Source organism: Microcaecilia unicolor, chromosome 3 (genome assembly GCF_901765095.1).
Source record: "Microcaecilia unicolor chromosome 3, aMicUni1.1, whole genome shotgun sequence".
Taxonomy (NCBI): domain Eukaryota; kingdom Metazoa; phylum Chordata; class Amphibia; order Gymnophiona; family Siphonopidae; genus Microcaecilia; species Microcaecilia unicolor.
The window spans coordinates 503083388-503108515 of record NC_044033.1 but is presented as its reverse complement, the minus strand read 5'-3'; the positions used below and the strand labels follow the sequence as shown (position 1 = coordinate 503108515).

At 44.0% G+C, this 25128-nt stretch overlaps 1 protein-coding gene across 1 annotated transcript in view; it reads right to left on the bottom strand.

The window, feature by feature from the left end:
* MDN1 (midasin AAA ATPase 1) overlaps nucleotides 1-25128 on the bottom strand; it is a 548987-nt gene that overhangs the window by 264527 nt on the left and 259332 nt on the right. Inside the window, exons 47-50 of the mRNA XM_030199093.1 lie at nucleotides 23812-23957; nucleotides 22609-22811; nucleotides 12927-13147; nucleotides 857-970 (exon numbers count right to left, since the gene is read on the bottom strand). Coding sequence (XP_030054953.1) covers nucleotides 857-970; nucleotides 12927-13147; nucleotides 22609-22811; nucleotides 23812-23957 — 684 coding nt within the window. The remainder of the gene's footprint in view (nucleotides 1-856; nucleotides 971-12926; nucleotides 13148-22608; nucleotides 22812-23811; nucleotides 23958-25128) is intronic.

Here is a 25128-nt window from a genome sequence, read left to right as displayed (position 1 = left end):
CTTGTCTCCCACTCAAGTTATTCCCCAGTGATTTCTAGCACACTGGGGCCCACAGTACCCAGAGAGCACCCACAGACCCAAAAACACGAGCCAGGATTCTTAGTCAGTCCAGGACAGCACAGTCAATAAAGTAAAAATGGTTTATTGTCACAGAACTTAAACAGAAAAAGGTAAAATCAGAAGACAATAATAGGTAACTGAATATGGATCAATTATAAAACTATCTAAACATTTGTTTACTACCTGGGAAGTACCTGGGGAGTTCAGGAACTGTAGCTGCTAACAGCTTATAAAATATAACTGTTCACAGGGCCTCAGTAAAGAGATCTTTCTCTTTCCACTTCCTGGCTGAGTCTGGGGAAAATCCAGTACCTTCAGGCTAGATTTGAAATCCAGGGACAATCAGAGCCCAGGACATCAATTTTGAAAATAGCTGCCCAATGGTCCTGCAGATTGCCTTTCCATAAGCTGAAACTGGAGAAGAGGAAGACTTTTTCTGTAACAGCTTTAAACCTCAAACAAGCCTGTCTGCTGGCCAATTAGGAGCAATACACCATGAAATAATTAATACAGTTTTCAGGCTTGGAAACCCACTGTTTCTTCACAATATTGAACTAAAATTTCTCAACTGTTTCTGTTCATACAATTTAAAACAATAATTCAACTTAGCCTATTCAAAGGTGGCTCCAGTAATATGCCCCCTTCTAGGAAATATAATTTTAAACATCTAGAGCATGATGCCTTTTAAGAGACGAAAGAGAATGATTTACACGTAATCATACTACGGGGTAATTTAACATCAGCAGATCTCACCAAAACAGGATAAGGGGGAGAAGTGAAAGAAGCTGTTATGTACCTGTTATGTTTGGCTGCAAGAGTTTGACCACCCTACTGATTCCAGAAGAAAGGGTACTTGTGTAAAAACTGTTCAAAGCTTCAGCACCAGCGTCCAGTCGAATATGCACTGAATCTGCAGGGACACAAGGAAATTATAGGAATCCAATGAGGAGACAGCCCACACATGAAGTTATACTTTCATGTTTAAATTACCAAAGTATATAGATACTCTCTAAGTTAATGATTCTTATCCATAGGGCCTACTATAAAAAAAGTTCATTCGCCACTTGCAAGTCTTATCAAACCATATATTCCAGCTAGGTCTTTATGGTTGCAAGATGGATGGCTGCTAAAATACCTTTGTTGACTCGGACCTGTCTTACAAAAACTAGGAAAAGTGTCTATTTGTAACTGGCACTCCTTTTATAGAATGTTCTGCCTTTGGAAGTTCATGAGGAACAGTCAAGTCATTAAGGCAAATTAAACGCTTGTTGAAAGCTTATTATTTTATTTGTGCTTTTGGCATATCCCTCCCGGAAGGATGATGGGGCTGAAGACTGGGTTATCTGATTTATCTATCTTTCCTATTGAGCTACTGTAGTTCTTTGTTGGTGTTCTATGTTTTATGTGATATTAATATTGTACACCGCTGAGGACTTTTTCTTATAGAAAGTTAAGCAGTATAGCAAGTTCAATAAACTCTTCTCTGCACGTCTATATTATGTAAAAATCCACTCACAAAAATTGGTTTTAAATATTAATATTCAGGAAGCCTACTGTCTGAAGTGTGTATAAACTGGCCCTACACTGATATGTAACGTAACACAATATTTTATAGTCTGCTAATAGTAGTAGTATCTACCTTTCGGTTCTATGCAGAATACAAAAGATAAATCTGGAAATTACCAGATATTAACGACGTTACATTATGACAAAAAAATAAATTCCATTTAAAATTTATAAGTCAATCACAAAGTAATAAATGACTGATAATAGTTAATCAACAGAATTTAACACAAATTTCCTAAACAGGTACCGTATTTTTCGGACTATAAGACGCACTTTTTTCTCCCCAAATTTGGGAGGAAAATGGGGGGTGCATCTTATAGTCCGAAGGTAGATTTGGCTGGCTGGCAGGCCGCCCTCCGAGTTCGGGATCGCCGTCAGGGTTACCTCCTCCCCCCCCCCCCCCCCGGCCCTGTCACCACTTCTCCCTACTCACGCGATCTTCCCTGGTGGTCTAGTGACGTCGGGGCAGGAAAGAGCCGCCTCTTTCCTGCCCAGCGCGCTGCTCTCCATCCTCCTGTATGCAGCCTGACGGTCTCGGCGAGATTCAAAATGGCCAGCGAGACTTCAATTCTCGGCGGCCATTTTGAATCTCGTCGAGACCGTCAGGCAGCAATGCATACAGGAGGATGGAGAGCAGCGCGCTGGGCAGGAAAGAGGGGGCTCTTTCCTGTCCCGACGTCACTAGACCACCAGGGAAGATCGCGTGAGTAAGGGGAGAAGTGGTGACAGGGCCGGGGGGGGGAGGAGGTAACCCTGACGGCGATCCCGAACTCGGAGGGAGGGATTCGGACAAGACGCACCGGAGCACCTAAGTTTTAGAGGAGGGAAAAAGGAAATTTTTTTTTTCCTATTTCCCTCTTCTAAAACCTAGGTGCGTCTTATAGTCCGAAAAATACGGTATGTCTTAATCATGCACCTAAAATACCTGCAATCTAAAGCAGAAAGCATAAAACTCAAAATAGTTTTTAATCTAGTCTTGCCACTTGGAAAGCTAAGAGATTCTGCAATAACTTAAGCCTCTTTCTACCCTTAAAAAAGGGATAACTAAGTAAATTACAAGCTCTTGTGTCTCTCACTGAAGATGAAAAGACAAAATGATTAGCAAAATATAAGGGAACTAGACCAAACACAACCTTATAAGTCAAAAACAAAAATTTGAATAAGATTCTGGTATATATTGGTAGCCAATTAACCTGCATATATATTGGCGAAATACTATTGGAGTTTTTTTTTAATGAGTAAATCAATCGTAAGACTGTGTTTTGAATAGTTTGTAATTTAACTGCTTGAAACAGCCAAGATAAAACAACATTACAGTAGCTTAATATCAATGCTTGTACAATTAAGCAAAATTGATCTTGTTCAAAGTATTTACATACTCTACAAAGTTTGTGCGTAGTAAAAAAAAAAAAAAAAAAGTCTTGGATTAATATATTGACCTGTGTCTGTAATGTAAATTTGGAATCCAAATAAACTCCCAAAATTCTAGCAGACGTTGCTGCTCCAGGACTTCTCCAGAGCTAAACGATCCAATGCTAAGTTATTTGGAATTTAGAAAATTTCTACTCAACATCTACTGTATTTTTCGGACTATAAGACGCACCGGACCGTAAGACGCACCTAGGTTTTAGAGGAGGGAAATAGGAAAAAAAAAAATTTCCTTTTTCCCTCCTCTAAAACCTAGGTGCTCCGGTGCGTCTTGTCCGAGTTCGGGATTGCCCTCCCCCCGGCCCTGTCACCACTTCTCCCTACTCACGTCACGCGATCTTCCCTGGTGGTCTAGTGACGTCGGAGCAGGAAAGAGCCCCCTCTTTCCTGCCCAGTGCGCTGCTCTCCATCCTCCTGTATGCAGCCTGACTGTCTCGACGAGATTCAAAATGGCCGCCGAGAATTGAAGTCTCGGCGGCCATTTTGAATCTCGCCGAGACCATCAGGCTGCATACAGGAGGATGGAGAGCAGCGCGCTGGGCAGGAAAGAGGGGGCTATTTCCTGCCCCGACGTCACTAGACCACCAGGGAAGATCGCGTGACGTGAGAAGTGGTGACAGGGCCGGGGGGAGGGCGATCCCGAACTCGGAGGGCGGGCGGCCAGCCAGCCAGCCAAATCTACCTTCGGACTATAAGACGCACCCCCCATTTTCCTCCCAAATTTTTGGGGAAAAAGTGCGTCTTATAGTCCGAAAAATACGGTATGTCACATACAGGAAAATAACCAACAGGATCAGGGGAAACAAAATCCAACAAAATGGGCTGGATTTGAATGAAACTGCAGACAGCATGGAAACAATCTGAATGTGGACAGTGATGGGCAGCAGCACAAACTGGTTACCCCAGCAGTGGGCTACACCGAATGCTGTGCTGCCAGCCCAATGACTATAACTTTGGCACTAACATAGTTCTTTTTAGAGGCCAAACGAAACTTTTTTTCAGTTTCAACCGAAACTGCTACCGAAACTGTCCAAGCACTCTCAGCTGAAACCAAAACTGCAGCTGAGACTGCGAAATCCAAAATCGAATATTAAAGCTTGGTTGTGTGAATGTGAACCAATGAGGCCCACTGGAAATTGTAAGAGCTCGAAGTCGCCAGCCTGTTGCTAAACCCATAGGAGATTATTACCCTCCAGTCCCAGAACTGCAAGCACAGGCTGACAACTGGGAGAGCAGAGAGGGAGTAGGGAAGGTAGGATCTTTCCAATCAGTGAAGGAAACGTGTAGGTGATAAAAAGACTACTGGATAACATCAAAGGTGGCTCGACACAGCTGCTGTGTTTCGGTGCCAAAGCACCTGCCTCAGGAGTCTTATGATGTGATGTTAGATCGTAACATTGAGCATCGATGCTTCATAGAGACCGTTTCAACAGTCCGTGAAAGTTTGTTTGCTTTCTTCTAGATTGTGGGTTAAAAAAATCCCACTGTGTCAAATCTTTCTTTTTTCTGTGCTCAATGTTACGATCTAACATCACATCATAAGACTTCTGAGGCAGTGCTTTGGTGCTGAAATACAGCAGCTGTGTCAAGTCACCTTTGATGTTATCCAATAAAGTCTTTTCATCATCTACACGTCTCATTCACTGATTGGAAAGAGCCTACCCTCCCTACTCCCTTCTCTGCTCTACACTGAACAGTTGTCCATAGGGATCCAGTGCACCTCCACCTCCGTGTGGCTCTTCTCATATTTGACAACTGGGAGAGCCATTTTAACAAGGACTTCTCAACATGTCAAGCACGTTTAGGTTCCCAAGTCAATGCACATGTAGTTAAATATCATCAGAGACAGAAACTTTGTGAGAACATGAAAAAAAGAAAATCATGATTACCAGCTTTTTATGCTTACCCAAACTGTGCACAAAGAGAAAGTAGCTTTGAGATGTTTCCTGTTTGTATTTTTGCATAAAACTGATTAAGGACAAGCATGATTCTGACTAAAATAGAGTAAAGGAGTCTAGACTCTGGTCTACAGTGCAAATTATACCTGCCTAATGCACAACCAAAAAAAAAAAAAAAAAAAAAAAAAAAAAAAAGCACACTTGTCACTGAATGCAGGGACTTTATGCTCTGAAAATACTACAATCAAGAGCAATACATTTCTCAAATTTTCTAATATATAAACTTTCATTGTAATGTCATTTCCCTACTAACACTATAAGCTGGACAATAATTGTACTTGAAAACAATCACCACAGGTTCCTCTCATAGAACCTAGCTTCTGCTACCAGACGTTTGATTAAAATGTGGCATCTTCATCATACCCTACAGAGACTGGAAATTCTTTAGAATCACCCAAATAGTATCCAAGCCAGAATATATATAATTTAAATAAAGACCATATTTTACCTCCAAGCAAAATAGCCTCCACACTTTTGAACCTCAGCAGATATCATATCTCCACAAAGAGGCCAATTCTTAAGTAGCTTATCATCCCAAATTTACAGACAAATTCCTGCTAAACTTTTGTATTAAAAGCATTTATTTGGACCACTCTAATTACCATATGAACTACTATACAAAATCATAAATGCATTACTTGCAAATTGCATTACACAAAAAAAAAAAAATGCAGAGCAACGTCTCCCTCTTCCAGACTACCCTACAATCCCTGGTGGTCTAATCCTATATTCAGGACAGAAGTGATCCCCAATTGCTGTTGCCCATGTCAGCTCTACTCTCAAAATGGAGCCATGACCTCTTACGGCAGTCTCGCAAGATTGCCACTAGAAATCAAGGAAGCCATTTTGAAAGCGGAGCCAGCGTAGGCAGGAGCAACTGGGGATCACTCCTGCCCTCACTACATGCCTAGACCACCAGGGATTGAAAAATAGGCCCAAGGGGGGTACCTACAGGTGGGCAGAGGGGAAATGCAATCCCTGTTCAGAGGGGAGGGGGAGGTAGAGAGACAAATAGGACAAAGCACAAATGTCCGGCTTCCACCGAAAACACAAGTTCAGTTTTGGCCGAAACCAAAAAGCGAATGCTACATACCTGTAGAAGGTATTCTCCGAGGACAGCAGGCTGATTGTTCTCACTGATGGGTTGACGTCCTCGGCAGCCCCCTCCATCGGAAAGTTTACTAGCAAAGGCCTTTGCTAGTCCTCGCGCGCCCATGCGCACCACGCATGCGCGGCCGTCTTCCCGCCCGAAACCGGCTCGAGCCGGCCAGTCCAGTATGTAGCAAGACAATACACTTCAAGGGAAGACACAACTCCAAAGGGGAGGCGGGCGGGTTTGTGAGAACAATCAGCCTGCTGTCCTCGGAGAATACCTTCTACAGGTATGTAGCATTCGCTTTCTCCGAGGACAAGCAGGCTGCTTGTTCTCACTGATGGGGTATCCCTAGCCCCCAGGCTCACTCAAAACAACAACCATGGTCAATTGGGCCTCGCAACGGCGAGGACAAACTGAGATTGACCTAAAAAATTTACCAACTAACTGAGAGTGCAGCCTGGAACAGAACAAACAGGGCCCTCGGGGGGTGGAGTTGGATCCTAAAGCCCAAACAGGTTCTGAAGAACTGACTGCCCGAACCGACTGTCGCGTCGGGTATCCTGCTGCAGGCAGTAATGAGATGTGAATGTGTGGACAGATGACCACGTCGCAGCTTTGCAAATTTCTTCAATAGAGGCTGACTTCAAGTGGGCTACCGACGCAGCCATGGCTCTAACATTATGAGCCGTGACATGACCCTCAAGAGCCAGCCCCGCCTGGGCGTAAGTGAAGGAAATGCAATCTGCTAGCCAATTGGATATGGTGCGTTTCCCTACAGCCACTCCCCTCCTATTGGGATCAAAAGAAACAAACAATTGGGCGGACTGTCTGTGGGGCTGTGTCCGCTCCAGGTAGAAGGCCAATACTCTCTTGCAGTCCAATGTGTGCAGCTGACGTTCAGCAGGGCAGGAATGAGGACGGGGAAAGAATGTTGGCAAGACAATTGACTGGTTCAGATGGAACTCCGACACGACCTTTGGCAGGAACTTAGGGTGAGTGCGGAGGACTACTCTGTTATGATGAAATTTGGTGTAAGAAGCCTGGGCTACCAGGGCCTGAAGCTCTCTGACTCTACGAGCTGAAGTAACTGCCACCAAGAAAATGACCTTCCAAGTCAAGTACTTCAGATGGCAGGAATTCAGTGGCTCGAAAGGAGGTTTCATCAGCTGGGTGAGAACGACATTGAGATCCCATGACACTGTAGGAGGCTTGACAGGGGGCTTTGACAAAAGCAAGCCTCTCATGAAGCGAACAACTAAAGGCTGTCCTGAGATCGGCTTACCTTCCACATGATAATGGTAAGCACTGATTGCACTAAGGTGAACCCTTACAGAGTTGGTCTTGAGACCAGACTCAGACAAGTGCAGAAGGTATTCAAGCAGGGTCTGTGTAGGACAAGAGCGAGGATCTAGGGCCTTGCTGTCACACCAGACGGCAAACCTCCTCCAATGGAAGAAGTAACTTCTCTTAGTGGAATCTTTCCTGGAAGCAAGCAAGATGCGGGAGACACCCTCTGACAGACCCAAAGAGGCAAAGTCTACGCCCTCAACATCCAGGCCGTAAGAGCCAGCGACTGGAGGCTGGGATGCAGAAGTGCCCCTTCGTCCTGTGTGATGAGGGTCGGAAAACACTCCAATCTCCACGGTTCTTCGGAGGACAACTCAAGAAGAAGAGGGAACCAGATCTGACGCGGCCAAAAAGGAGCAATCAGAATCATGGTGCCTTGGTCTTGCTTGAGTTTCAACAAAGTCTTCCCCACCAGAGGTATGGGAGGATAAGCATACAGCAGACCCTCCCCCCAGTCCAGGAGGAAGGCATCCGATGCCAGTCTGCCGTGGGCCTGAAGCCTGGAACAGAACTGAGGGACTTTGTGGTTCACTCGAGATGCGAAGAGATCTACCAAGGGGGTGCCCCACACCTGGAAGATCTGTCGTACCACACGGGAATTGAGCGACCACTCGTGAGGTTGCATAATCCTGCTCAACCTGTCGGCCAGACTGTTGTTCACGCCTGCCAGATATGTGGCTTGGAGCACCATGTCGTGACGGCGAGCCCAGAGCCACATGCTGACGGCTTCCTGACACAGGGGGCGAGATCCGGTGCCCCCCTGCTTGTTGACATAGTACATGGCAACCTGGTTGTCTGTCTGAATTTGGATAATTTGGTGGGACAGCCGATCTCTGAAAGCCTTCAGAGCGTTCCAGATCGCTCGTAACTCCAGAAGATTGATCTGCAGATCGCGTTCTTGGAGGGACCAGCTTCCTTGGGTGTGAAGCCCATCGACATGAGCTCCCCATCCCAGGAGGGACGCATCCGTGGTCAGCACCTTTTGTGGCTGAGGAATTTGGAAGGGACGTCCCAGAGTCAAATTGGAGCAAATCGTCCACCAATATAGGGATTTGAGAAAACTCGTGGACAGGTGGATCACGTCCTCTAGACCCCCAGCGGCCTGATACCACTGGGAGGCTAGGGTCCATTGAGCAGATCTCATGTGAAGGCGGGCCATGGGAGTCACATGAACTATGGAGGCCATGTGGCCCAGCAATCTCAACATCTGCCGAGCTGTGATCTGCTGGGACGCTCGCACCCGCGAGACGAGGGACAACAAGTTGTTGGCCCTCGTCTCTGGGAGATAGGTGCGAGCCGTCCGAGAATCCAGCAGAGCTCCTATGAATTCGAGTCTCTGCATTGGGAGAAGATGGGACTTTGGATAATTTATCACAAACCCCAGTAGCTCCAGTAGGCGAATAGTCATCTGCATGGACTGCAGGGCTCCTGCCTCGGATGTGTTCTTCACCAGCCAATCGTCGAGATATGGGAACACATGCACCCCCAGCCTGCGAAGTGCCGCTGCTACCACAGCTAGGCACTTTGTGAACACCCTGGGCGCAGAGGCGAGCCCAAAGGGTAGCACACAGTACTGGAAGTGGCGTGTGCCCAGCTGAAATCGCAGATACTGTCTGTGAGCTGGCAGTATCGGGATGTGAGTGTAGGCATCCTTCAAGTCCAGAGAGCATAGCCAATCGTTTTGCTGAATCATTGGGAGGAGGGTGCCCAGGGAAAGCATCCTGAACTTTTCTTTTACGAGATATTTGTTCAGGGCCCTTAGGTCTAGGATGGGACGCATCCCCCCTGTTTTCTTTTCCACAAGGAAGTACCTGGAATAGAATCCCAGCCCTTCCTGCCCGGATGGCACGGGCTCGACCGCATTGGCGCTGAGAAGGGCGGAGAGTTCCTCTGCAAGTACCTGCTTGTGCTGGAAGCTGTAAGACTGAGCTCCCGGTGGACAATTTGGAGGTTTTGAGGCCAAATTGAGGGTGTATCCTTGCCGGACTATTTGCAGAACCCACTGATCGGAGGTTATGAGAGGCCACCTTTGGTGAAAAGCTATCAACCTCCCTCCGACCGGCAGGTCGCCCGGCACTGACACTGGGATGTCGGCTATGTTCTGCTGGAGCCAGTCAAAAGCTCGCCCCTTGCTTTTGCTGGGGAGCCGAGGGGCCTTGCTGAGGCGCACGCTGCTGACGAGAGCGAGCGCGCTGGGGCTTAGCCTGGGCCGCAGGCTGTCGGGAAGGAGGATTGTACCTACGCTTACCAGAAGCATAGGGACCAGTCTTCCTTCCCCCGAAAAATCTTCTACCTGTAGAGGTAGATGCTGAAGGCTGCCGGCGGGAGAACTTGTCGAATGCGGTGTCCCGCTGGTGGAGAGACTCTACCACCTGCTCGACTTTTTCCCCAAAAATGTTGTCCGCACGGCAAGGCGAGTCCGCAATCCGCTGCTGGAGTCTATTCTCCAGGTCGGCGGCACGCAGCCATGAGAGCCTGCGCATCACCACACCTTGAGCAGCGGCCCTGGACGCAACATCAAAAGTGTCATAAACTCCTCTGGCCAGGAATTTTCTGCACGCCTTCAGCTGCCTGACCACCTCCTGAAAAGGCTTGGCTTGCTCAGGGGGAAGAGCATCAACCAAGCCCGCCAACTGCCGCACATTGTTCCGCATGTGTATGCTCGTGTAGAGCTGGTAAGACTGGATCTTGGCCACGAGCATAGAAGAATGGTAGGCCTTCCTCCCAAAGGAGTCTAAGGTTCTAGGGTCTTTGCCCGGGGGCGCCGAAGCATGCTCCCTAGAACTCTTAGCCTTCTTTAGGGCCAAATCCACAACTCCAGAGTCATGAGGCAACTGAGTGCGCATCAGCTCTGGGTCCCCATGGATCCGGTACTGGGACTCGATCTTCTTGGGGATGTGGGGATTACTTAATGGCTTGGTCCAGTTCGCAAGCAATGTCTTTTTCAGGACATGGTGCAAGGGAACAGTGGACGCTTCCTTAGGTGGAGAAGGATAGTCCAGGAGCTCAAACATTTCAGCCCTGGGCTCGTCCTCCACAACCACCGGGAAGGGGATGGCCGTAGACATCTCCCGGACAAAGGAAGCGAAAGACAGACTCTCAGGAGGAGAAAGCTGCCTTTCAGGAGAGGGAGTGGGATCAGAAGGAAGACCCTCAGACTCCTCGTCAGAGAAATATCTGGGGTCTTCTTCGTCCTCCCACGAGGCCTCACCCTCGGTGTCAGACACAAGTTCACGGACCTGTGTCTGCAACCTCGCCCGGCTCGACTCCGTGGAGCCACGTCCACGATGGGGGCGTCGAGAGGTAGACTCCCTCGCCCGCATCGGCGAAGCTCCCTCCGCCGACGTAGTCGGGGAGCCTTCCTGGGAAGTGGCCGCGGTCGGCACCGCACGCGGTACCGACGTCGGGGACCTCAACCTGGGCGATGGACCAGCCGGCGCCACGCTCGACGGTACCGGAGGCGCAAGCACCGCCGGTACCGGAGGGGTAGGGCGCAACAGCTCTCCCAGAATCTCTGGGAGAACGGCCCGGAGGCTCTCGTTCAGAGTGGCTGCAGAAAAAGGCTGAGAGGTCGATGCAGGCGTCGACGTCAGAACCTGTTCCGGGCGAGGAGGCTGTTCCGGGCTGTCCAGAGTGGAGCGCATCGACACCTCTTGGACAGAGGGTGAGCGGTCCTCTCGGTGCCGATGCTACTACTAACTACTAACTAGCATTTCTAAAGCGCTACTAGGGTTACGCAGCGCTGTACAATTTAGACATAGAAGGACGGTCCCTGCTCAAAGAGCTTACAATCTAAAAGACAAGAGAACAATCTAAAGACAAGTGAACAATCTAGAGGACGAGTGAACAGTTAATCTGATAGAGTGGATAGATAGGGGCATTCTGTCTATCTAGAGCGGTTAGGCGCCGAAGGCAGCATAGAAGAGGTGAGTTTTAAGCAGAGATTTGAAGATGGGTAGGGAGGGGGCATGGCGTATGGGTAAAGGAAGATGCCTGCTGGGTGCCGAATCCCTCGGCGACCCAGAGCTCTCGGTGCCGACACGGGGAGGAGACCGGTGTCGATGCTTCTTCGACTTCTTCCGAAGCATGTCACCGGAGCTCCCCGGCACCGACGAGGAGGACGTAGAATCCATCCGTCGCTTCCTCGGGGCCGAGACCGAAGAGGGTCGATCCCGGGGGGGGCTGTACCGCAGGAGCCCTCAGGGTAGGAGGAGACCCACCCGAAGGCTCACCGCCACCAGCAGGGGAATGGACAGCCCTCACCTGCACTCCTGACGATGCACCTCCGTCCGACGACATCAGCAGACGAAGTCTCGGTACCACCGACGTCGATGCAGTCGCCCGATGCCTCGGCGCCGATGCAGAGGTCCGATGCCTCGATGCAGTCGATGGAGCGGCAGCCAAGGAAGATGGTCCGGATGCTGACGACGTCGATGCACTCGATGCCTCCGGTGCCGGTGTCGACGAAGAGCCCGAGAACAAAACGTTCCACTGGGCTAAACTCGCTACCTGAGTCCGCCTTTGTAACAGGGAACACAGACTGCAGTTCTGAGGGCGGTGCTGGGCCCCTAGACACTGAAGACACGCAGAGTGCCTATCAGTGAGCGAGATTACCCGGGCGCACTGGGTGCACTTCTTGAAGCCGCTGGAAGGCTTCGATGTCATGGGCGGAAAAATCACGCCGGCAAAATCAAAGGCCGAAATGGCGAAAATTGAAGCACCAAAATTTAAAGGGAGAAAAATCTCGACCGAGGCCAAACTAGGCCTACCCCGACAACGAAAGAAAACTTACGGGGCAAAAGTTTAGAAAATTATGGGAAGGGCAGAAAACCCGAAAGGGTCTTCCGGAACAGTTCCGGAGCGCTTCCCGAACTTTTTAAAGGAAAAAAACACGTCGAAAAGGACGCGCGAGGTCGACTCTCTGGGGCACGAACGGCGTAACACGACCGTACCGAGCGCGGACGAAAGAAGACTGGCCGGCTCGAGCCGGTTTCGGGCGGGAAGACGGCCGCGCATGCGCGGTGCGCATGGGCGCGCGAGGACTAGCAAAGGCCTTTGCTAGTAAACTTTCCGATGGAGGGGGCTGCCGAGGACGTCAACCCATCAGTGAGAACAAGCAGCCTGCTTGTCCTCGGAGAACCATGGCTATAGCCTTTCAGACAAAACCAAAACAATGCAGAAAAATGATTTGGGGCCAGTTTCAGCACCATAACCACAACTGAAACTCTGTTCTGTCCACCCCCACCTTAACTGATGGGGACACATATTTCTTCTGTTAAAAGGGCTATTGCTTTAGTATGAACATGTACAAATTCTGTCACCACTGCAAAAAAATTTAAGAATGAATGATTAAGAACTTTAATTTGTGTAAGAACTTTGCATAAGCTAAAAGATGAAAGAGAAAAGCAACAAAATTCACTCTGGAAATAAACTCAGAAAACCAGTGAATGAGAAAATTTTAAATGACCCACCTAGCACAGGGGGCACATTCTTGGCTAACTGATGAAGCCATCTGACTCTTAATGTCCAGTCCTGGTTTGTTGACCTTTCTGTGACCAATTTAACAGCTGCAGAAATGGCATCAGACTCCTCCAGCCAAGAAGCACAGGTCTCCGTGGCACTGAATTGGAGATTCTCTGCATTGGTGGACTGCATGACCTTCTGGAGATCTTGCAACACAAGTGGTAAGGACCTGAAATATTAAATAGCTTATGATAAGAGAGAGCATGTATGTCAGAAAACAATTTTTCAAAATTTAAACCAAAGGACTAACATCTCACTATTGTGGAAGTGAAAGAAGATCTGAGAAGTAAAGAGGAATCTGTGAAGATGACAGATTTAAAAAGTAAGAACAAAATAAACATTCCTTGAAAAGAAGCTGGTCATAGTTGCAGTGCTAGCAATTACAGATAAGCAAGACTTGTTTCAAGGACACAAATGTTCCTCTAGAGAAACAACCAGAGAATCCCCACCTGTTATAATACCTCATTATAGGGACAGCTATATCCTGTACTTTTTAGAAGTAGCAATTTCACAAGGTTATTTATCATTGTAACTTGACAATTTTTCAAGTGCTCTTTAGCTCTACATATGATATTTAGCAATAGCCAGATGTTATTTTGTTTAGATTAGATTTTTGGACATTTGTTTTATATGAAGAATTTGCTGTGTATTTTCTTTGTGCCTTGTGATGCCAATTACATATCTTTAAGTTTATAATGTCAATCATGTATCCTTAAGTTTAAGATATCTGACACGAGCAGAACATCTACATTCTGTTTTCTAGTCTTTGTCTTTTCCTTAAAGCCATTTATCATCCTAATTAGCAAGCCAACATTTTGTGTACAAAAAGAGGAGCTCTGGTAATTTTATTTCGAACGGATAATCAGACTTAGAGAGATTCTCCATTTCTGAGATCTGTTCCTTGTATAAGCAATTATCATTGGACTAAAGAGTGAATAAATAAATTGCATTACTGACTTGTAAGATTAATTCATTGTTTCACAGCATTATCACCAAAGATTTCCTCTAGACTCTACACTGTCCAACAGCAACCAAGACTTAGAAAGGGTTACAGCACCCTTTACCTCTCTGCAACTGGTTCAATCAAGCCAATGTCATTTGCCATCTGAAAGTTGTTTGCTGGCCTATGTAAATGCTCCTAGTATAGACTTTGGCATACAGATATCCACATCACAAAAATACTTTTGCTGTTTGTCAGTAACTTGCCTTCTCTACCTGAGAGGCATTTATTCCCAAACCAGGTTGAGACATACGTGAATAATACTGGTGCCTAGGAAATGCCTTCCTTGGAACTACTAGTTGAAAACCTGTGCATTCTTATTCCTCTCTCCCTATCAACCTTTAGAGAGCCAATTAAAACTTTTGAAAAGGTGTTTCTGGAGAAAATTAATTATTTGGAACAGAAAGGCAAGAATCTTTACTATGAGTGCGGAAGAGACTGGGATGTTACCTCAGTTAGAGAAAAATAGAGAAACAGTGAATACACCTGCTGATATAGTAGGCGCTTCTGTAATTTTGAATATGTGGCAGAACCAGAATGCCAACTGAATGATAAACAGTTTTCTAAGGTATTGTCAGAGGATCCCTGTCACAACACGCCTAGCCACCCACCTGTGGTTACCCCATGGCCACTTAGAGGATCTATCCCCAGCACAGCTCAGGTCCGCCTGCACCAGCCGCTTGTGCTCTACACTAGAACCCTCCTCCCACACCACTGGATCCCAACCGCTGGAAAATATCCTATGGACTGGCGACTTTAAAAAACTTAATGGTTTTAGAAGAGTGATATAATTATTGGATATTCTATGCGAGATGATGATATTACTACCAACTGAAGAACTGATTTGATGCAACTAGATGGTATTTGCATCTTGAATACATAGTAACATAGTAGATGACGGCAGAAAAAGACCTGCACGGTCCACCCAGTCTGCCCAACAAGATAAACTCACATGTGCCATTTTTTGTGTATACCTTACCTTGATTTGTACCTGTCTTTTTCAGGGCACAGACCGTATAAGTCTGCCCAGCACTATCCCCGCCTCCCAACCACCCACCCCGCCTCCCACCACCGGCTCTGGCACAGAACGTATAAGTCTGCCCAGCACTATCCCACCTCCCAACCACCAGCCCTGCCTCCCACCACCGGCTAAGCTTCTGGGGATCCCTTCCTTCTGAGCAGGATTCCTTTATGTTTATCCCACGCACGTTTGAATTCCGTTACCGTTTTCCTCTCCACCACCTCTCGCGGGAGGGCATTCCAAGCATCCACCACTCTCTCCGTGAAAAAATACTTCCTGACATTTTTCTTGAGTCTGCCCCCCTTCAATCTCATTTCATGTCCTCTCGTTCTACCGCCTTCCCCTCTCCGGAAAAGGTTTATTTGCGGAATAAGTGAATGATTAAACATGGAAGGACTTTTTAAGATTTAGATATTATGGAACAAGGTGTAAAAATGGGGAAAACCTTAGAGCACTTTTTATAATGTGTTATTGTTTAAGAAATCTTTATTTCGTATTTTGTTAATTTTGTATTTTTTAAGTCTGTATTGAACTTTCTACATAATTGTTTGGACAGAAAATGATGTCATGTGATTATTTCTTGAACGATTAAACTTCAAAACTATAAAGCTGTTAATGTGAGCCATCTTGTCAGCAGTATGACAAATGCAATTGAGTTAACAGAGGAAACACACTTTATGCACATTTTATTTCCTTTATTTCTTCTTCTTCCCCTGTATCACTAGATCTTCAGTTTGGGCCTCGTTTCAGCTACAGTCTCTAACTTCCCTTAGTAAGGCCTTTCATCTATGAGAAGTACTAAATGTAATCTCGACCCTACTCCATTCGCCTGGATCAAACTGACTAATCTTGAACTTCTCCCTTTTTTGCTGTCTATGGTTAATAACAGTCTTACTTTAGGCCTGGTGCCTCGTCAATGGAAAGTTACTATTGTGAAACCTATCCTTAAGAAATCTAATCCTGATCCTTCTCTTCCGGAACATTACTGTGCTGTTTCCAATCTCTGCTTTGTGTCAAAAGTGGTTAAGAAGGTAGTTTTCTATCAAGTTCAACAATTTGCAGAAAAGGCCCTTGTATTACATCCCTGTCAATCAGGCTTTAGACCATGCTGTAGTAGAGAAACAATCATTGCATCCATTCTCAGTGACATATGCTCCTATTTAGACAAAGGCCAGATAATCTTAGCTATTTCCCCTGACTTGTCGGCAGCATTTGATCTAGTGGACCATTCAATCCTCTTCTCTCATCTCTGTTCCTTAGAACTATCTGGGTCAGGTCTTGGGCTGTTTCCAGTCTTTTTTGGCTGATAGAGTTTAAGGTTCTAATGTCAGTTGGAGAATCAAAGACCAAACAACTTGCTTGTGGAGTTCTACAAGGTTCTATCTTGTCCACTCTTCCTTTTCTAGCAAAACTAGCTACTCTAGAATCTGAAATTTCTTTTCACTTTTACATGGATGGCATCCTCCTGATTTTTTATTCTGACCCTAATAGTCTGAATATCAAAGCTTTACAGCGCTGTATAGACACCATAGCACAATGATTCTTCAATCAGTCATGTATTAAATCATAATATAACTGTGGCTTGCTGACTAGATGGTCATCATGGATGCTGATCTGCAGCTCCTGGGTACTATGACTGCCCCAGTTAATAGTTTCCACTATCTTAGGGTAAACATTTGTGTTTCTTTCTTATTCGCTGATGTAGCTCTATTTGAGTTATTTTTAGTCCATAAACCATTTTTATTCTGCTGTGGTCAGGTAAAGCGGTACAGTAAGTCAACAATAGTATATCTAGTTTAAAAAAAGGTTTGGACAAGTTCCTGGTGGTTAAGTCCATAGTCTTGCCCTGGGATTGGTAGTATTAATGTTGCTACTATTTCGGTTTCTTCCAGGTGCTTGTAACCTGGATTAGCCACTGTTGGAAGCAAGGATACTAGATGGCTAATTCTTACATGCTTGCATTCTCATTTAGTTTATTTATTATCTCATTTATACCCCACATTTTCCCAACTGTGTCAGGCCCAATATGGCTTACATTGCACCGCAAAGGCAGCCGCCAATACAGTAAATTAAGCTAATACATCATTAAACCTGCATAAGAAATAAAGGAGAGGATGGGGAAGGAAAGAAAGGAACAGGAAACCAGGGGAGAGAAAGGAAGGGTGGATGAGTACAAAATTGTCATTATAATGTTGTGAATCAAGAGGTGGAGACACATGCTGAGTATTTGGGGTAGGCTTTTCCAAATAATAAAGTCTTAAGAGATTTCCTGAAATGTAGATTGTGAATTGTTTTTTTAGCTTTTGGTAAGGAGTTCCATAATTGTGATCTGATGAAGGAGAAGGATGAAGCATATGTGGATTTATACTTTTGCCCATTGCAGGTTGGATAATGAAGGTTAAGGTATGAACGGGATAGTCTTAATGCATTCCTGGGTGGCAGGCTGATTAGGTTAATCATGTAATCAGGGACTTCACCATAGATAATTGCATGTACTAGGGAGCAGATTTAAATGCGATTCGATCCTTGACAGGAAGCCAATGCAATTTCTCTCGGAGCGGTTTTGCACTTTCAAATTTGATTTTTCCATAAATTAATCTTGCCGCTGTGTTTTGGGTGGTGCAGTTTCTTAATAAGTTGCTCTTTACATCCTGCGTATACTACGGTACAATAATCCAAGTGACATAAAACTATAGACTGTATTAGATGATGAAACACCTCTCGGGAAAGAAGGTTTAATCCGTTTTAGTTTCCACAGCGAGAAGAACATCTTCTTTGTAGTGGAGTTTATTTGGCTTTCTAGTGTAAGGTTGCGATCAATTGTGACTCCCAATATTTTTAGGCTCTGTAAGATAGGAAGGTTAAGGGTGGAGGTGTTTTAAGGTTGAAGGTCTATACTTGTTGTTCACCCCTCCATAACCATCAGTGTGTATAGGTTTCACTGCCACTCAATTCCTGGAGTTAATACTATGTTATCTCCAACTGTATTTGTGCATCTGCCAATTGTTTTTCCTTGTTTGCTGACCTGATTTGAGTTTCTTCCTTGTTTCACAAACTCAATTGTTTCATTCACTGAATGTACTGGTAGACTTTCACTCATTCCTTCTACTCATTAGCATGCTTGTCCAAGTTTAATGGAGACTCATTCTGGAGATTTACTTTCATATTTCAAACACTTTCTCATATTTGGGACTGCTGAAGCTGTTAAGTGGCCTGGAGGTCTATCATAATAGCTCTCATATAATCTTCCAGTTGAAATGGGAATATCTCAGGTGATTAATTTTGGGTAATTTTATTTTTTATTAATTTATTGATTTATTAACCGTCATTATTAAGAGATTCACCCAAGGAAGTACAGCAGTAATGACAATGTTTACAAAACTATGTAAGCCACATTGAGCCTGCAAATAGGTGGGATAATGTGGAAAACAAAAGCAATAAATAAATAGATACAGTTTAACATAAAACTTTCAATTTTGTTAACAGCATAATAGTAAAATAACCAAGAATAAACAAATACAATAAATGAGATAAACTTGAAAACAGCAAATTGAAACCTTATAGAACTACTGGTAAACTTGAAAACAGTACATTAAAACCTAATAGAACTACAGTGAAACAGTACCAAAAATATACCCATTTAACATCACTGGAATTCAAATACCAGAGAAGAATAAAATGTTAGTATAATACTAATGGTACTTTCTCAGTCTCCCTCTGCTGGTAGGAGTGCATAACCCACGCGTCTTGACCGGTCTGGAGGGTCGCTGAGGAAGTTAGTATAATACTAATGGTATTTTCTCAGTCTCCCTCTGCTGGTAGGAGTGCATAACCCACGCGTCTTGACCGGTCTGGAGGGTCGCTGAGGAAGTTAGTATAATACTAATGGTATTTTCTCAGTCTCCCTCTGCTGGTAGGAGTGCATAACCCACGCGTCTTGACCGGTCTGGAGGGTCGCTGAGGAAGTTAGTATAATACTAATGGTATTTTCTCAGTCTCCCTCTGCTGGTAGGAGTGCATAACCCACGCGTCTTGACCGGTCTGGAGGGTCGCTGAGGAAGTTAGTATAATACTAATGGTATTTTCTCAGTCTCCCTCTGCTGGTAGGAGTGCATAACCCACGCGTCTTGACCGGTCTGGAGGGTCGCTGAGGAAGTTAGTATAATACTAATGGTATTTTCTCAGTCTCCCTCTGCTGGTAGGAGTGCATAACCCACGCGTCTTGACCGGTCTGGAGGGTCGCTGAGGAAGTTAGTATAATACTAATGATATACCTAATAAGCATGCATTAGAACATTCAACTAAGAAAGATATGATGCTGTTCTACAATACGGCTAACCACAGAGCTGAGGGACCAAGAGAAGATATATTCAGTACAGAGTCATTTGGGATAATTTGATTATTGGCGAAAGTCAAGGCAAGTTCTCTGCACAGTAAGTTACAGTATGTGTAGCAAGCCAGTCCAGGTGCATAATGAGCTTATAGTCAGTAATCCTACATATTAAAGGCTTGGAAGAAGAGTCAGGCTTTCACATGCTTCCTAAAGTAGAGGTGGACTTGAGCTATACGTAGCCCCCCTGGGAGTAAATTCAAGAGGGAGTAAAGACTCGTTCACAGGTATCACATCGTACAAATTCTTTTGATGAGGGTACACACAATGATGATCCCAGACAGGTCCTTACAGATATTAAAGGTGTGTAAAGGGTTAACTTATTCTTTAAGTACTCTGGCCCATTTTGTCTGAGGGCCTTGAAAATCAAACAGTTTTAAATTTAGCCCTGTAAGGTACTAGTAGCCAGTGCAGCTTTTGCAGAAAGGCACTTGCAGCCTTCTATCAGTCGTGCTACAGCATTCTGAATTAGCTGGAACTGATACAAAACTTTTTGGTTTGACCAGTGTACAGGACATTACAACAGTCTAGTCGTGATGTTATCAAAGCATGGACCACTGTAGTCAGACTCAGATTTTCAATACATGGAGAGAGATTTTGTAGCTGCCGTTGGTGAAAGACAATTTTTGAAGGTTGTTTGAATTTGTGGGATCAGAGTGAGTGATGAGTCTAGCAGTATCCCAAGATTCCTGACCTATGATTTTAGGGGGAGTTCATATTTCCCAAAAAGGTATTTTGAAGTTGGGTATTTGTCCACTTGTGTTTGTTACCCAAAGAATCTTTGTTTTATTTGGGTTCAGGCAAAGATTGTTGTTGTTTACCCATTTCTGAGTTACGGTTAGGCAGGCAGTCGGTCAGTTTACTCAGAGCTATGGGTAGATCTGGTTCAATGGATATAAGTAAATGCACATCATCAGCATATATGTATAATTTTGTGTCCATTGACCAAAGCAGCTCAGCTTCAGGCTTGAGTTAGATATTAAATAAAGTGGGAGACAGTATGGATCTCTGTGGCACCCCGCCAATACAGTAAATTAAGCTAATACATCATTAAACCTGCATAAGAAATAAAGGAGAGGATGGGGAAGGAAAGAAAGGAACAGGAAACCAGGGGAGAGAAAGGAAGGGTGGATGAGTCCAAAATTGTCATTATAATGTTGTGAATCAAGAGGTGGAGACACATGCTGAGTATTTGGGGTAGGCTTTTCCAAATAATAAAGTCTTAAGAGATTTCCTGAAATGTAGATTGTGAATCGTTTTTATAGCTTTTGGTAAGGAGTTCCATAATTGTGATCTGATGAAGGAGAAGGATGAAGCATATGTGGATTTATACTTTTGCCCATTGCAGGTTGGATAATGAAGGTTAAGGTATGAACGGGATAGTCTTAATGCATTCCTGGGTGGCAGGCTGATTAGGTTAATCATGTAATCAGGGACTTCACCATAGATAATTGCATGTACTAGGGAGCAGATTTAAATGCGATTCGATCCTTGACAGGAAGCCAATGCAATTTCTCTCGGAGCGGTTTTGCACTTTCAAATTTGATTTTTCCATAAATTAATCTTGCCGCTGTGTTTTGGGCGGTGCAGTTTCTTAATAAGTTGCTCTTTACATCCTGCGTATACTACGGTACAATAATCCAAGTGACATAAAACTATAGATGTATTAGATGACGAAATACCTCTCGGGAAAGAAGGTTTAATCCGTTTTAGTTTCCACAGCGAGAAGAACATCTTCTTTGTAGTGGAGTTTATTTGGCTTTCTAGTGTAAGGTTGCGATCAATTGTGACTCCCAATATTTTTAGGCTCTGTATGATAGGAAGGTTAAGGGTGGAGGTGTTTTAAGGTTGAAGGTCTATACTTGTTGTTCACCCCTCCATAATCATCAGTGTGTATAGGTTTCACTGCCACTCAATTCCTGGAGTTAATACTATGTTATCTCCAACTGTATTTGTGCATCTGCCAATTGTTTTTCCTTGTTTGCTGACCTGATTTGAGTTTCTTCCTTGTTTCACAAACTCAATTGTTTCATTCACTGAATGTACTGGTAGACTTTCACTCATTCCTTCTACTCATTAGCATGCTTGTCCAAGTTTAATGGAGACTCATTCTGGAGGTTTACTTTCATACTTCAAACACTTTTCTCATATTTGGGACTGCTGAAGCTGTTAAGTGGCCTGGAGGTCTATCATAATAGCTCTCATATAATCTTCCAGTTGAAATGGGAATATCTCAGGTGATTAATTTTGGTTAATTTTATTTTTTATTGATTTATTAACCGTCATTATTAAGAGATTCACCCAAGGAAGTACAGCAATAATGACAATCTTTACAAAACTATGTAAGCCACATTGAGCCTGCAAATAGGTGGGATAATGTGGAATACAAATGCAATAAATAAATAAATAGATACAGTTTAACATAAAACTTTCAATTTTGTTAACAGCATAATAGTAAAATAACCAAGAATAAACAAATACAATAAATGAGATAAACTTGAAAACAGTACATTAAAACCTAATAGAACTACAGTGAAACAGTACCAAAAATATACCCATTTAACATCACTGGAATTCAAATACCCCACAGTCCAGTGCCTAAGGCAATGATGTGCGGTTGCTGAACAAATCTGATTGTTGGCTGACAGATAGGATTTGAACCAAGTAAATACCGTGCCACTGATACCTATTACTGCCAGTCTTGTAAGCATGATATTATGATCAACTATGTCGAAGGCTGCCAAGAAATCGAACAACACAAGTATCGAGACATATCCCCCGTCATGATTTCTGTGCAGTTCATCAAGAAAGGACTGTCTCTGTTCTGTACTCAGGTCTGAAGCCAGACTGACATGGGTCTAGCCAATTGCTTTCAATTAGCCAGTCGTTGAGCGGCAATTCAGGAAACCTGAGATTCATTCTCAAACCATTCACTGCCCTCTAAGGAAGTCCCAAGCTTTGCATGGCTACACTCTGGATGCAAGTACATCATACCCTGGCTTCCAAAGCTTATGAATCCTGAAGAAAGACAGTCTTGTGATGACCATACTAACAAGAGTGGGAGCAAGATTATAAAGGAGTAAAATCCAATATGGCCAGAAATGAATGTACATGAATGCCCTAGATCCTAGAAAGGCCATGTTCAACTGAGCTGGAAGCTACTAGGAAAAATAAAATAAGCAGAGATAGAGGAAATAAAATATGAAAATTCATGCCCACCTGCTGTTTTTCAGATTCAGCCTATTCAGACAGTAGACAAGGATCTGTCCATCTCTCAAGACCGTAGACAGTGTTGAATCCTCTGCTGTGAACATGGCTGAGGGCATGCAGTCTGGCCATAGGCCCATTCCCAGCAAAGAGCAGTCCCATGTCTCACTGGAGCCCAACGCAGAAAGGTGCCTTGCAATTACTTCCTGTATATGCTAAGGGAGAAACAAGATTCAAGTCAGAGTCTATGATAATTAACAGGATATTTAATTTTTTTTATAAAGAACTTTTTCAAAGTGTCAGTTGAGCCCTTATACTGTACAACTTTCTGACACTAAGCACAACCTTAAATACGTATGTATGTGTGTGTGTGTGTGTGTGTTTTCCCTTGAAATTCTATTCATCAATAAACTATTTAGTGAAGATAGCCAACTTCAAAATAAGAGATAAATTTGTAGGTGCAAGCCCTGTGTTTAGATTTTCTTCACTAAGGAAAGACAGATGAAGTAATGCTTTCTTTAAACTGCAAAATTTATGTAAAAATTACTATTCAATACCAAAACGTAAAAAAGAAAGGGAATGAGTATTAACAAATTCCTCATTAAAATCTATTGTTGTTGGACTCCATTCCTGGACTCTTTACATCCCAGATTGATAAGTATGCTCTTAAACCCCTTGGGGATACAGACAATTATTTGGATTGTCAAAGTTCACTCTGACTTTCCTTTTTCAGGTTGCCTACTATAGTCAGGATGTGACATGAGGCTGAAGGTATTGGGGGGGATGGGAGAGAGGCATAATGTTGGATGAAGGATTATATTCAGGTTTTATGTAGTCAATGGCTCACTTTGTATCCAGTTGCACTTTGTATTTTCTACAAAAAAAAACCCCAAAAATAAAAACAATGATTTATTCATAAAATCTATTGTTGTCTTTAAAAAGTGGAATGGAGTGGAGGAGTGTGGCCTAGTGGTTAGAGCACTGGTGTTGACATCCAGAACTGGCCGGTTCAAATCCCATTGCTGCACCTTGTGATCTTGGGCAAATCACTTAACCCTCCATTGCCTCAGGTACAAAATTAGATTGCGAGTCCTCCAGGGACAGAGAAATACCCAGTGTACCTAAATGTAACTCACCTTGAGCTACTACTGAAAAATGTGTGAGCAAATCCAAAATAAATAACATTTATGACAAAGAAATAATACATAGTTTTACCTTCTGGATGGTCTGCGAATGCTGGCAACAAGCATACACTTCCAAACAGGCTCCATGAAAAGCCTCAACAAGACACAGACCTCGCTTTAACCGCTGAGAGATCAGAGTGGCAGCATGAACCAAAGCAGAGATTGATGAGGAGGTACCTGTAAAGAAACTTCCAATTAAGAAAAGAAGACCTGCTATGCTAGATCAGATCAAATGTATCCTATGTCCAACAGTGGCCAGCCTAAGTCACTAAAAGAACCTGGCAGATCACCAAGAATTAATCTAATTCCTGTAGTACCAATAGTGGCTCTTCCAAAGTCTAACTGGGCAAAAATTATTTCCTTTATGTAGTTGTCCAAAACACTTTTTAGACTCAATTATATTACATGCCTTGACAACAACCTGCTATAACATTCCGGAGCTTAACTGTGCATTGAATAATAGATACACTTTTTTTCAATTTGTTTTATAAACCATAAAATTGTATTTCTCTTTTGATCACCCTCCTCTCACCTACCCACCCCCATCCTGTTAGAATATCAATCAAATGCTTTGATGTCCCCATGCATACCTCCTACCCACCCCCACCCTCCCAGACTGTCAAAGTAATGCTTGGATGTTTCATTTATATATAACTATCTGCTACCACATTTGCTTATTTCCGATCTGACGAAGAAGGGCAACCTTCGAAAGCTAATCAAGAAATGTATTAAGTTACATCCAATAAAAAAGGTATCTTAATTTCTTTTCCATGTTTTATTTTGTTTGATTTCTATTGATAACCTTAAGAGTGGACTAACACGGCTACTACACCTCTCTATTTTATAATGGTAAAATTGGGTATTTCTTAATGTTGCCAGGGATAGTCAGGCCAGACATTGTTATGAGGCCTAGCGTTTTACAAATTGGGGGTCAGTTCTCTCTAAAATTTCCTTATAAATGTTTGAGTTGATATGAAAACATGAAACACTTTTCTTTTCTTTATCCATTTCAGTTGACTATCTACAAAGACCAGGGGACTTTTGATGAAACTACATGGAAATACTTTTAAAAACAAATAGAAGAAAATATTTTTTCATGCAAATAGTTATGTTCTGGAACTTGCTGATAGAGGATGCAGTAACAGCGGTTAGCGTATCTGGGTTTAAAAAAAGATTTGGACAAGTTCCTGGAGGAAAAGTCCATAGTCTGTTATTGAGAAGTGTTTCATACCTGAATTAGAACAGCAGCTTCTCCCAGGACTGGTAGCATGGAATGCTGCTACTAATTGGGATTCTGTCAGGTACTTGTGCCCTGGATTGGCCACTGTTGGAAACAGGATACTAGGCT